The 12,998-nt window shown below is 47.8% G+C and overlaps 1 protein-coding gene across 2 annotated transcripts in view; it reads right to left on the bottom strand.

Annotated features, from left to right (window-relative positions):
* Positions 1-550: 550 nt before the first annotated feature.
* LOC143294717 (uncharacterized) overlaps positions 551-12,998 on the bottom strand; it is a 199,501-nt gene continuing 187,053 nt past the window's right edge. For both annotated transcript variants that reach the window (XM_076606136.1, XM_076606135.1), the window contains exons 5-6: positions 3,875-5,753; positions 551-1,178 (exon numbers count right to left, since the gene is read on the bottom strand). In XM_076606136.1, the coding sequence (XP_076462251.1) occupies positions 3,898-5,753 (1,856 nt within the window). In that variant the 3' untranslated portion in view covers positions 551-1,178; positions 3,875-3,897. The remainder of the gene's footprint in view (positions 1,179-3,874; positions 5,754-12,998) is intronic.

The following is a 12,998-nucleotide window of genomic DNA, read 5'->3' as shown; positions in this document are numbered from 1 at the left end:
AACGGTTTGCTTTGATACAGCCAAAGTGCATATAAATTCAAATTGAGCGTGACACACATCAGTCTGTACATGGTTTGTCGATACGAAATACACACGCACACACGCGCGCGCGCGCAAGCACACACGCATACACATGCATGAATGCATGAAACATGCAAACACGTACACACAGTGTGTGTAGCGAATTTAAGAAGTAGATAGATAGATAGATAGGGACAGACAGACAGAGACAGCGAGAGCGAGCAGAAGTGCTCGATTAGAACATCACATTCACTGATTATGTTAAAACAGCAAATAAGAGAAAAACCATCACAGTACAATCTTTACAAACACCAACAAGTTGGGAAAAAAATGAAGTAGTAAGTCTAACGTTCGCAACAACTAATATTAATAACAATCCATTAATTAGTTTGCAAATGGGTGAAATGCACCCACAGAAAACGTCTTGCATAATTATCACAAGAAAAGTCCAAAAAACGAGAAACATCAAGATCATGAGAAAAACAAACTACTTCATAATCTGCTTTAAAAAAAAAAAAAAGTCCGAGAAAGAAAACGACAACAGTATCCTCTCGTCTGCAGGCTATCCTGGTTAAAAAGAGAAAACCCTGTATCTAAAAAAACCAACCAACCCAAAGGGCCTCTTTGAAAAAAAAAAAAAAAAAAAATCCGTAACAGGGAGTGGACACAGTCCCAGCAAAACGAAGTGTATGTTTTCGATGTCGGCCACTGATACTATGATACAGGAATCATTGTTGTTGCATTGATCAGAACATTGCAGTCTGGAAGCCGTGATGCCTAACCGTTCCCCCATCCTCACTCTCTCTCTCCCTCTCTCTCCCCCCGACCCTGCAGCCACACTTCAAAGTCCTGGAATCCACCCAACTTGTCAATCAACTGGTTCCGGTACCAACCGTTCCACCCTCCCATCCTTTTGTGGGTGGGTGGCTACCCAAACAAAGCCACCCCCAACAGCTTTCTGCTCAGCCGCACGCTGTGGCAAAAACCAAAACCGAGCGTGGACAGCTGGAGCATGCAAGCAGTCCGAAGCTAGCCTGTGGTCACTAACCAGACGTTGGCAGGGCTACAGCAGCACGTGACGGCCAGTGGCCAGTGGACTCGCCACGCTGGTCAACAGGTCAGCGCACTGGGCTCGCCGGGAAAAAAAGTGTTCAGACCTGGAACAGACAGGTAGGCTCCACGATGAAGGCGTCACGTTCCCCCCCCCCCCCCCCACACACACACACACACCACACACAGACAGACATACACCACACACACACACACACACACACACATCACAGACACACACACATACACACACGTGTGGACCAAGAAACGGAAGGGAACAAGGTAATAAATAAAACATGTCATTATCGGTATCTCGTTTAATCTCTCTCTCTCTCCCCTCCCTTCTCGCTGTCTGAGTTGCAGTGAAACATATTAGAAACTATGTGTTGTAACCTGCTTTTATGTTTTCCATTCTGGATAAAACTCCATGAGCTGTCAGCATCGGTAAGGTGATAATAACTGACGAGGCAAATCAAATGTGTCTACAGGATATGACTGGAAAATTAATACTTGGTGTCGCTTGTGAATACAATGGTATGGAAGTGAACAGACGCATCATGGACTGTCCAGCTACCCACTTTCCTGTTTTATTCAAAGACATTCTTACTGGATTGGGATTATGGAAAGCAAAACAAAAACAAAACAAACAAAATAACAACAACTACAGCGAGCGCTACGTCTTTAGAATATTGTTAACAGGGGACAGAAATCACATATACATTACAATCAGATGTTTTATCGCAGTTCAGATTCCTGCAGCAGAGTTGAAATCAAAATACAACAGAGTTGGAAATTAGTATGCAACAGAATTAAAACTGATTATAAAAATACAATAACTAATATCAGCTTTTCATAATCAGTTTTAATTCCGTTGCATACTAATTTTCAACTCTGTTGCATACTAGTTTTTAACTCTGCTACATTCCCAAGTGAAATGAATTCAAAGAAATTTCCACCGAATGTCTAGATTTCCAAACAACAATCTGCTGTTTTGTCCACTTCGAAAATGATCGTCCTGGTGTACATAGATGTAAGGGCCCTCATCACTCGGCTGAATTCTGTCACAGCTTTTCTCTTCCACCCCATCGCCTGCAGTCTGTCTTTCTTTCTATCGAAGAATACCGCCCTTCCCTCAATAAAAAAAACAAAAAACAATATATATATATATATATATATATATATATATATATATATATATATATACTGTCTTTGTGGAGCGCTTAGTGTCGCTGGATGATGCTGTGCTCTAGTGGCATAAAGACGTTTGAAAACAAGAGAACGCTGGCTATTAAGGAGAAGCGTGAGCGAAGGAAGCAGGGCTCAACTTCTGGAGACGTTTTCCCTTGCAACACCTGTGGGAAGTGCTGCGCATCCAGGATCGGCCTCTTCTCTCATGAGGACACACACCGACAGATAAGCCTGCCTGCCTACTCATCCGTCGGACCGACGGGAGACTCCATCAGTGTCTGATAACCAGAACGTTGTGGATCAGAACCCATTCATAAGTGATAAACTCCAGGGAGAGCTGGACAGCACAAGGTCTTCAGAAAAGAAGCCCCCTCAGTCAAGTGTTTCGGCCCTGAACTCCTTACACTCTAAGGGGGCCGTGCCGCACCCAGGCCATGACTCCTGGATGCCCTTGTATTGCTGCCTTTTTTCCCCCTAGTCCTCAGCAGGTTCGAACCCACGCCTCCAGTGTGGTCGCCACTTCAGGACTGAGTCACCTTTTCTGGCAGACGTTTTAACCACTGAGCCATCGTACGCCTAGTTTGAGTAGGGAAATTTAATCGTTATGAAGTTTACTTTCATTCCTCCTCGACCAGATTCAGCTGGAACTCTTCTGCTGCTTCTGCCATTGCCTTGAGAGCCCGTGTCCTCTCTCTGCCAGAAATCGACAGCTGTTTCATGAGGCTGTAGGCAGATGAGCTCACAAACCCTCTAGCACCAATCTCAATCTCAGGAGTAAAGTTCGGCTCGTATTTACTCAGTATTGAGTGTACTACGGACTCTTTGGGAAAAGAGAGAAACCATTCAGTCGAGACTGTTGCTGCTCATATTTTTTTTTCACTCAGGTCTTGTTGACGTCATGATAATCATAAACATCGTGAAAAGAATCGTGGAATGAATGGATATCCGATGCATCAGCATTGTCATCCCCAGTTCCATCCCTCATCATAAAACAAAGGAGAATTCCGCGGTCCTTGACAGCCATTCCCTCGAGAGGATCCCAGCTGTCGATACGCCATTCGTTTCCATGCCTGTAGTGAATTCGTTCCAAAGTCTCTCTCTCTCTTATATTGTTAACAGGGCGCCTGAGAGTTATCACCCGTGTAAGGTGAGTGAAAACAGACACCAGTGAACACCACCGAAGTGACGTAGCACACGTGCAGAGTGTCCTTTGACCTTGTAGTAAGACCTGCCACTGACAGCTCCCCGTGGACTGTTGGCGCATCGTGACTGTTACAGACTTAGCATGGGTTGAGGAGGGTAGATGGGTCAATACGAGCGGTATCCCTCGACTGCACAGTTGATAATTATTTGTGGTGACGAAAATGTTATGTATATCTCTCTCTGACCCTCCCTTTCTCTCTCCCCCGTCTCTCTACTTCCCCACCTTTTCTCATCCTCTCTCTTTATCCCCCCCCCCCCTTCAATCTCTCTCTCTCTCCCTCTCTCTTTCCCAGGTACCAGAGAAATCCACACACACACACACACACACACACACACACACACACACACACACACACACACACACACACACAGACACACACACACACACACAGAAGGCCACAGCCTGACCGACCCCAAACTCCTGGGCCCTGGGGGTCAGCCGCTGGCATCAGGATACAGCAGATCCTCCGGGATGGCGATGGGGGCGCCGCGCTGCCCTTCCCCCTCCCTCTCCCCCTCCCCGCCCTCCTCGTGCAGGTGCCGGTGCTGGGGCGGAGGAGGCAGCTGTGGGTGAGAGTGGGGGTGAGGGTGGGGGTGGGGGTCCAGGGGGAAGGAGGAGGAGGAGAGGCCGGCGAGCTCAGCGGAGGAGGAGGGCCCGGACTGAGCGGTCTCGTACACGCTGAGGCTGTGCGACAGCTCCAGCTCCGGGCTTTGGCCTTCCAGGTCCAGGTCCAGGTCGCCGCTCGCCAGGCTGGGCGCCGCCTCCAGGTCCGGCCTGGGCGGCAGGCAGTCCGTGGAGGGCGACGACCTCATCAGGTTGGGGTCCGACAGGCTGAGGATGCTGGCGTCGTCCGACAGCGACACGCCCCCCGCCGACGTGGAGTTGCCGTCGCCCCCGCAGCAGCCTCCTCCTCCTCCGCCGCCGCCCCCTCTCCGGCCCGACGACCCCCCGCATCCGTCAGCCTCGTCGATCTCGGAGGGGGAGGTGTCGGTGGTGGGCGGGGGGTGGGGGTGTCCGTGGGAGGGGAGGGGCTGCAAGGGGCGGGGCAGACCGCGGGGCAGCAGGGAGTGGGGGGAGGAGGGGGGAGGCGGCAGCCCCCGCAGCACCTGGTGCGCCAGGCTGTCCGGGAACTCCACGCGGCCCGTCATGGCGTCGTCCTCGTCCTCCTCGTCGTCCTCCTCCCCGAGTCCCTCGTCGTCCCCGGAGCGGAAGGGCGAGTCCGGCGTGTGGCTGCGGCCCTGGCTGTCCATGTCGTCGTCAGTCACCATGCTGGTGGCCGTGGGGGCCGCGGCGGTGGTGGTGGGGGTGGTGGGGTTGGTGGTGTTGTTGTTGAGGAAGGCGGGCGCCTTGGTGTGGTGGCCGTGCATGGCCCAGCCTGCAGGCTGCGGCTCCAGCGCCACGCCCACCTGGGTGTTGCCGTTAGAGTGTCGGTCATCGGCGTCCCCGCCCTGGGTCAGCAGCACGTTGGCGTTGTTGGCGGAGGTCGGGTGGCGGAGCTGCTCGTGCAGGGGGCAGGGTGGGGACGGCATGGCGGTGGCGGCGGCGGCGGCGGTGATGAGGGGCTGGGGGCGGGAGGCGGGGCTGTGCTGGAAGAGGGGCAGGACCTTGTGGGGCGGGGACCACTCCGGGAACGAGTGCTGCTGGTGGATGGTGTCCAGGGCGTGCATGGGGCCCACGCTGGGGTACAGCGGGGTGGGGGCGCTGCACTGGCGCATGGTCACATGCTCCTTGCCCTGCGGCACGACGTCCTTCCCTTGGGGCTTCTGCTTCTGCTGAGCCTGGCGGGGCGCGGGCTGCGGCAGCGGCTTGGGCGGGGCGGGCTGAGGGCAGGTCAGCTGGTTGGACAGCTGGGGCAGGGCGAAGGGGGTCTGGGTCTGGGTCTTGGTCCCGCCACGCCCTTCAGACGACGGCTGCTCCGAGGGGTGCCGGTTCTGCAGCGAGGTGTGCTTGGTGGTGGAGGAGGAGCGGTTCTGTACGGCGTCCGTCGACGTCCTGGTGCCGTTGCCCTGGCCGAGGTGGGTGAGGTTGTTGTTGAAGATGCTGTGGGGGTCGTTGGTGGTGTAGCTGTGGTGGCGGTGGCCGCAACCCCCCTCCCTGCAGGCGGCCAGCAGCAGCTGTTGGGTGTCGTCGTTGTCGTCGGCCACGTTGGGCTCCCGCCGCAGGAAGGACCGCTTCTTGGAGGGGCAGCAGCTGGGCGAGTCGAAGAGCGCGGGGCTCGAGCGCTGCATGGGCGACTGCTTCTGCTGCTGCTGGCCCGACTGCCCCAGGCCTGGGGGACTTCCCTCCGGCCCTGCACCCACACACCGCCCCCACGTCAGCTGTGTTAGAGGTGTGTGTGGGTGGGTGTGAGGGGGGGGTGGCACTTAGAGGGGGGGGAGGGTGGTTGTTGGGGTTTTTTGGGTGGGGGGGGGGGGGTGAGGTTGTGAGGGGAAAGATCACACACACACACAAAAACAAAAACAAAAACGAAACACCCAAACAAAAAAACAAACAACACTTACATCCAAGCCACAAAGCGTGCGAGTTTTTACCAACCCCCCAACCCCCCCCAAACCCCCCCCCCCAAAAAAAAAAAACAACAAAAACAACATAAGGTGTGTGAACATATATTCAAATAAATACGATCTGAATCAAGAATAAATGACGGAGTGAATGGATACAAAAAAAGTGATACAGAAAGGATGGATGGATGGATGGGTGGATGACTACATAAATACAATAAAAAAAACAAACAACAACAACAAAAAACAAAAACGATTGGGTGAAAAAATAAAATAAAATAAAATGAAATAAAACAAACGAACGCAAATAAAAAGAGATAAACGCGGATCGGATGTTAAGTTGCTATACACCACCATCAAGTCTTAAAAGAGACAATAACCAGTTAAAGCCAACAAGGTTCGCGAAGAAGAAAAAAAGATGTCTTGTCTTGTATTTTTCTATTGTCTATAAGATAACATTAAAGGGGCATTCATTTAGGTTTGACTTTCATAAAGAAATGGAAGCGTTCACTTTTGTTTTGTTTCATTTTGCGTTTGAATTCTGTGTTTGCAACAACAGCCGGTCTGAGAGAGCGCCAATAGTCTAAAGACATGATAATCTGATATGTAATGTATATATGTATCCCTTTTCAATTTTTTTAAAATAGATTTTTTTGTATACAATCTATACCTAATAACACAATGCCGACATAGGAATCCTCTATCAAAAGAATATTGGTACAGGAGGTCACACCACCACTTCACTTGGTTAAAAAAAGAAATGATGCTAATAATAATAATAATAATAATAATAATAATAATAATAATAATAATAAAGACGAAGATGAAGTAACGCGACTCCAGATGAATTAACAAAAGCAGCAAGATAAACCTATAGTGCCCCGCACAAACACGAGTACGTATCGTGTCGGTCCAGTGGGTTGACACCGGGCCCACGTGGGAAAGATTTCACTTCCTTGTCAGTAGTTCGAGCCACGCACGATGCAGTTTTTTTGTGGTTTCTACGCTTTTCAAGCAATTTGGAAACTTGAAATTTAATGTCCGAATAAAGATGAAGAAAAGGAACAATAAAACTGTTAAACGGCCTCGGTTCCTGATTGATTTATCTCTTCCCTCAAAACCCGTTTCATTTACTTAGTAACCTCTTTGTTTTGGAATGTTTTTGTACATATATATAATTGTGTGTGTGTGTGTGTGTGTGCGCGTGCGTGCGTGCGTGCGTGTGCGTGTGCGTGCGTGTGCGTGTGTGTGTGTGTGTGTGTGTGTGTGTGTGTGTGTGTGTGTGTGTGTGTGTGTGTTATGTACGTGGAAAAGCATGAAAGAATTAGATCAGACTTCACCTTAAAACTGCTAATCCCTTAACAAATTCTACTTGTTTTTGTTTCGAATGGGTTCTTTTTGTTTGTACATGTTATATATATATATGTGTGTTATGTTCGTAAAAAAACAAACAAACAAACAAACAAAAAACAGCATAAAGGAATTAGATCAGACTATACCCTATAACTGCTAATCCCATAACAAATTCTACTTGTTTTTGTTTTGAATGTTATTGTACATATATATGTGTGTGTGTGTTGTGTGCATGTAAAAGCATGAAAGCAAGAAAGAATAAGATCAGACTTCAGCCTACAAGTGTTAATCCCTTAAATGATTTCTACTTGCTCTCGGCTGTGTCCACGTCTTCTTCTTCTTCGTTCGTGGGCTGCAACTCCCACGTTCACTCGTATGTACACGAGTGGGCTATTCTGTGTATGACCGTTTTTACCCTGCCTTGAAGGCAGCCATACTCCGCTTTCGGGGGTGTGCATGCTCGATATATTATTGTTTCCATAACCCTCTGTACATGAATATCTGATCTTCTGCGTGCATATACACACGAAGGGGGTCCAGGCACCAGCAGGTCTGCACATATGCTGACCTGGGAGATCGGAAAAATCTCCACCCTTTACCCACCAGGCGCCGTTACCGAGATTCGAGACCCCGGGACCCTCAGATTGAAAGTCTAACGCTTTAACCACTCGGCTATTGCCGCCCGTCGTGTCCATGTCGATGCGCAAAGGAAACCAACTAAAGCGAGATTCACACTGGCTTCTGGACAGCAGTACGCATATCATGAATACACAATGGACCAGCATTTCTTTTTTCCTATCTTTCTTTTTCAACATATTTTGCAAATCGTTCTGTTGTCTTGGAAACTGGAATATTAACACTCTTTCGATATCAGCTGGGGGTCTTCTGAGGTGGTAAACTAGTCAAAAACAATAGCATAAACGCACACACACACACACGCGCGCGCGCGCACGCACGCACATACACACAACCATGCACCACCTCCACCCCCCCCCCCCCCCCAATATACCGTGTTTCTTCTCTGCTCAATCTTGAGACCACATGATTTATACCTTTTTGTTTTTATTTATCATCTTGATTTTGTTGTTGTTGTTGTTGATTTTCGCCCGCCCCCCCCCCCCCCACACCCCCTCCCTCCCTCCCTCTTTACCCCCCCCCCCTCTTTCTCTTCTCGTTTTATTCCCTGTCAAGCTGGTCAATGAAATATAATGATAAACGCCTTCCTCAGACCGTCGCCAACAACAACAGCAACAAAACTTGACATCTAACCGCTGCTAAACATCCATGCAGGTAACAAACACAACTATTCCAACAACCCTCCGCACACACCCTTCCCCTGTAACTCCAGTCTCCCCCATCTCTCTCTACAGCAACAACAACATCATCATGATCATGATCATCATCATGCAGAGAAATAATATGAAGTGGGACACTACGGGTAACCTGGCAGTCCCATTCATCAAGCTGATTCGGGGAGAGAGAGAGGTGGGGGTGGAGAGAGAGGGAGAGATAGAGAGGGGGGAGAGAGGGAGAGAGATAGGGAGAGAGAGAGAGAGAGAAGGAGAGAGGGAGGGAAAGAGAGAGAGGGAGAGAGAGAGAGAGGGGGAGAGAGAGAGAAAGAGAGATGGAGAGAGAGGGAGAGAGAGAGTGAGGGAGAGGGAGAGAGAGAGGGAGGGAGAGAGAGAGAGAAAGGGAGAGGTGAGGAGGTAAACGGGCAGTCCGTTTGGGCCAGCAGCCCTGTTCTGTTGGCTGGTGTGTATCGGAAAGTTTCAGTTTCAGTAGCTCAAGGAGGCGTCACTGCGTTCGGACAAATCCATGTATCGGAAAGTTTCAGTTTCAGTAGCTCAAGGAGGCGTCACTGCGTTCGGACAAATCCATGTATCGGAAAGTTTCAGTTTCAGTAGCTCAAGGAGGCGTCACTGCGTTCGGACAAATCCATGTATCGGAAAGTTTCAGTTTCAGTAGCTCAAGGAGGCGTCACTGCGTTCGGACAAATCCATGTATCGGAAAGTTTCAGTTTCAGTAGCTAAAGGAGGCGTCACTGCGTTCGGACAAATCCATGTATCGGAAAGTTTCAGTTTCAGTAGCTCAAGGAGGCGTCACTGCGTTCGGACAAATCCATGTATCGGAAAGCGGAAGGGGGGCCGGGAGGGGGGGAACTATTTCCTCTTGCAGCAGCGGCAGTGATAGGGTTGTCGTGGCAGGGAGGGGGAGGGGGGGGGGACTGACGGCGGAATGATGGGTTCCCCTCCCTCCCCCTCCCCCCCCCCCCCACCCCCGCCCCCACCCCCACTTTCTTTCTCCTCACTGAGATCAGAGAGGAATTACGGTGGCATGGGTTATATTTTTCTCCTTTTCTCTCTCTCTATTTTTTTTTCTTTAACAGAAAGATTGTTGAGCATCGGCAGCGGTATTTGTTTTGTTTTTTTCTTCCTTATCTTTTCTTTCTGAAGGGGGTAACGGTACCATAGACCCCGAAGTCTGATGTCTGGGGTTGATGACGCACGCGCGTGCGCGCGCGCGCCTACGCAGACGCACCCACATGCAGAGACACATACACACATGTAAACACACACACACACACACACACACACTCTCTCTCTCTCTCTCCGTTTCCCCCTTCCTACTATATCCACTCCCCCTTCCCCTCTCTCTCCCCCTGTTCCCTCTCTCTCGCATGGTGGTCATCTCTCTGGAAAGTTCCACGCTTATCGCCTGATCGACCAGAGGGCCAAGCCATTCTTGACGTTCACTCATCCATCCACAGACACGCATTCCTCCTCAGACTGATTTGCACAACCATTTCACAACGCCAACTTGGAGTGCTGGCTGGCTGCTGTGTTCTACACGGAGTAGCAAAGATGTATTGATCAGATTAGTGCGCGGTCCAGCACCTTAAAAAGAAAGAAGAAGAAGTCTGGATGCATTAAACGCGTCACGCTCTTCTCTACATGAATAGTCACGTACATAAACACGACCCACTGACAACAGGGTGGCAAAAAAAATCAATGAAATGCTTTTCTTTCTGTCTTTTTTTCTTCTTAAAACATTAAGAGAACTTTTTTTTCTCAGTCAGTTTCCTTAACCGTCTGAACACCCCAGCTAAATTCTATGTGTGAAGTTATTGTCTGTTGCCTGCAATGGAAAGAGTCACGCGCAAGCGTTTACACATCTCGACACAAAAAGGGGTGGGGTGGGGGTGGTTAGAAGATGAAAAAAAGGGGGGGGGGTGAGGTTAGGGGGGAGGGGGGGGGGGGTTGCATTACAAGTGAGAGAAAGATGAGAGAATAATGACAACCAGTTCATCTACTGCGGACTGACATACCATCACTTCAGCAGTTGATGTTACAGATTTTCGAATTACACAAAGCTCATTAAACTTTCTCTGTTTCGCACTCATAAACCCCCCAACTCATTCCCCATGTAAGAACCTTCAACATCAGCCATGTTGCATTCTGTTTCTCCAACCACTTGAAGTTTACTCGTCTTGCATTTATAAATCTTTATTTCCCTATATATTATAGTCAGTCGTGTCCGACTATGACCATCAGAACAGCAGAGGAGGCAACTGCTGTTCCGACTATTTGGGCTAGAATTTGATTATAGTGGAGAGTGTCTTGCCCAAGTTACATCCCCACTCTCTCAGCCAAGAGGGTTTTAGGACAGTCGGCGTTGGGATGGTTCCCAAAGGCCAACTAGCCCACAAGGCTGCAGCACTAAGAGCCAGGGCAATTTTGCCTCCTAGTTTGAGAGTCATAGTCCTTCACAAAAGACTAAGTCCCTGTAAGCCCTTTAAATATCATCCATATTGCACTCACGAACCTTTATTTCCCTGTAAGCACTAAACATCACGCATATTGCACTAAAGAACCTTTGTTTCCAAATAAGGACCTCAAACATGACTCATATATTACTTATCTTTTTCCGTTCTTTATCAAAACATAATCTTATTTTATGGAATATCACCAGGGACAACTTGTCTACCCCGTGGGTTCTTTTAGGCATGCTAAGTGCATGCTACACACGGGGCATTGGTTTATTGTCTCATCTCAAAGACTAGCACACAGACCACCAATCAATATCTTGTTGAGGGGGATGGGTTGGAGGGTAGAGAGAGAGAGAGTAAAACTCGCGGTCCGTGGAATGGAACCTGGGACATTCTTCTTCTTCTTCGTTCGTGGGCTGCAACTCCCACGTTCATTCGTATGTACACGAGTGGGCTTTTACGAAAACGAACGGAGCTGTCGACTAACAGACTATTGGTAGTGTGCACATTTCTCCTCTGGCTTCCTGAATCGTCCGGGCCTGGCGATAGATACGATGACACGGTTCTTAGCGTTACAAGTATTTTATTTCTGAAAGTTTATGGAAACACAGCATTCACTTGTCAATAATAGGATTAACTTGAATGGGATCTTTGTGCATTCTATTTCTGAAAGTTTATGGAAATATAGTATTCACTTTTCAATAATAGGATTAACCTGAATGGAATCTTTGTGCATTTCATTTCTGAAAGTTTATGGAAATATAGTATTCACTTGTCAATAATAGGATTAACCTGAATGGAATCTTTGCGCATTCTATTTCTGAAAGTTTATGGAAATACAGTATTCACTTTTCAATAGTAGGATTAACTTGAATGGAATCTTTGTGCATTTCATTTCGGAAAGTTTATGGAAATACAGTATTCACTTGTCAATAATAGGATTAACTTGAATGGAATACCTGTGCATTCTTTTAGGTACGAAACTGGTTTATATGGCAGAGTTCTAGCCTAAGAGTTTTTTTTGTTTTTTTTTTAATTTAAGAAACGAAGGAGGGGAATGAAATAGTTCTGGCATACGTACTGTTTGAATCTAACAAAAGGCGTTTAATGGCACACAAACAATTAAAAAAAACAACAACTAACAAAACAACTAACAATCTAGGATTTTTGAAGACCGCTTTAAAATCATCGCACACGCACTATGAGCAGAGCAGTTGCCATGATCGCCTACAAGCGCCACCTGGAGTGGACAAAGTGCACTCACCTGAAGCTGACATCATGTCAGGTGTCAATTGAGCAGAAACTTTTCATCTGGAAGAGAAGGCCAGGTGCTAAAATGAGAAACCCATGCACATCTCTACTGCACAGAAAAGAAAAGAAAAAAACACACCACAACAACACATTCCAAACATAGAACCAATCTAAACCAAACCAAAAAAACAAAAAACAAAAAAACCACTGTCAACAGAAGAACTTTCAAAAATAATGGAAATAATCAACGGCAGACTACACTGAAGGGAGCGGAACATGTCTCAAATAACAAACGTTTGTGCGAAAACATAGAACTTAATATCCATGCAGACTACTGGAACAGAAAACACAAGAAAACTTAGACATATGAAAGAAGTGTAGAAAAATATAGGGAATGCACGCAAAAAAGACATTAACAGCAAAAAAAAAACCCAAAACCAAAAAAACAAACAAATACAATCATCACTGGAAAATGTTTTTCGATTCGTGTGTTTTTTTTGTTTTTGTGTGTGTGTGTGTGTGTGTGTGTGTGTGTGTGTGTGTGTGTGTGTGTGTGTGTGTGTGTGTGTGTTTGTTTATTGTTGTAATTGTTTGTTGTTGTCAAACATTCTTTATGTCCTTACAAAAAAAAAAAAATCTTTATGTAAAGTGAACCCACTCAAAC

Source organism: Babylonia areolata, chromosome 20 (genome assembly GCF_041734735.1).
Source record: "Babylonia areolata isolate BAREFJ2019XMU chromosome 20, ASM4173473v1, whole genome shotgun sequence".
NCBI classification, from domain to species: Eukaryota; Metazoa; Mollusca; class Gastropoda; order Neogastropoda; family Buccinidae; genus Babylonia; species Babylonia areolata.
The sequence above is the reverse complement of the archived record's forward strand: the minus strand, read 5'-3'. Positions and strand labels throughout refer to the sequence as shown.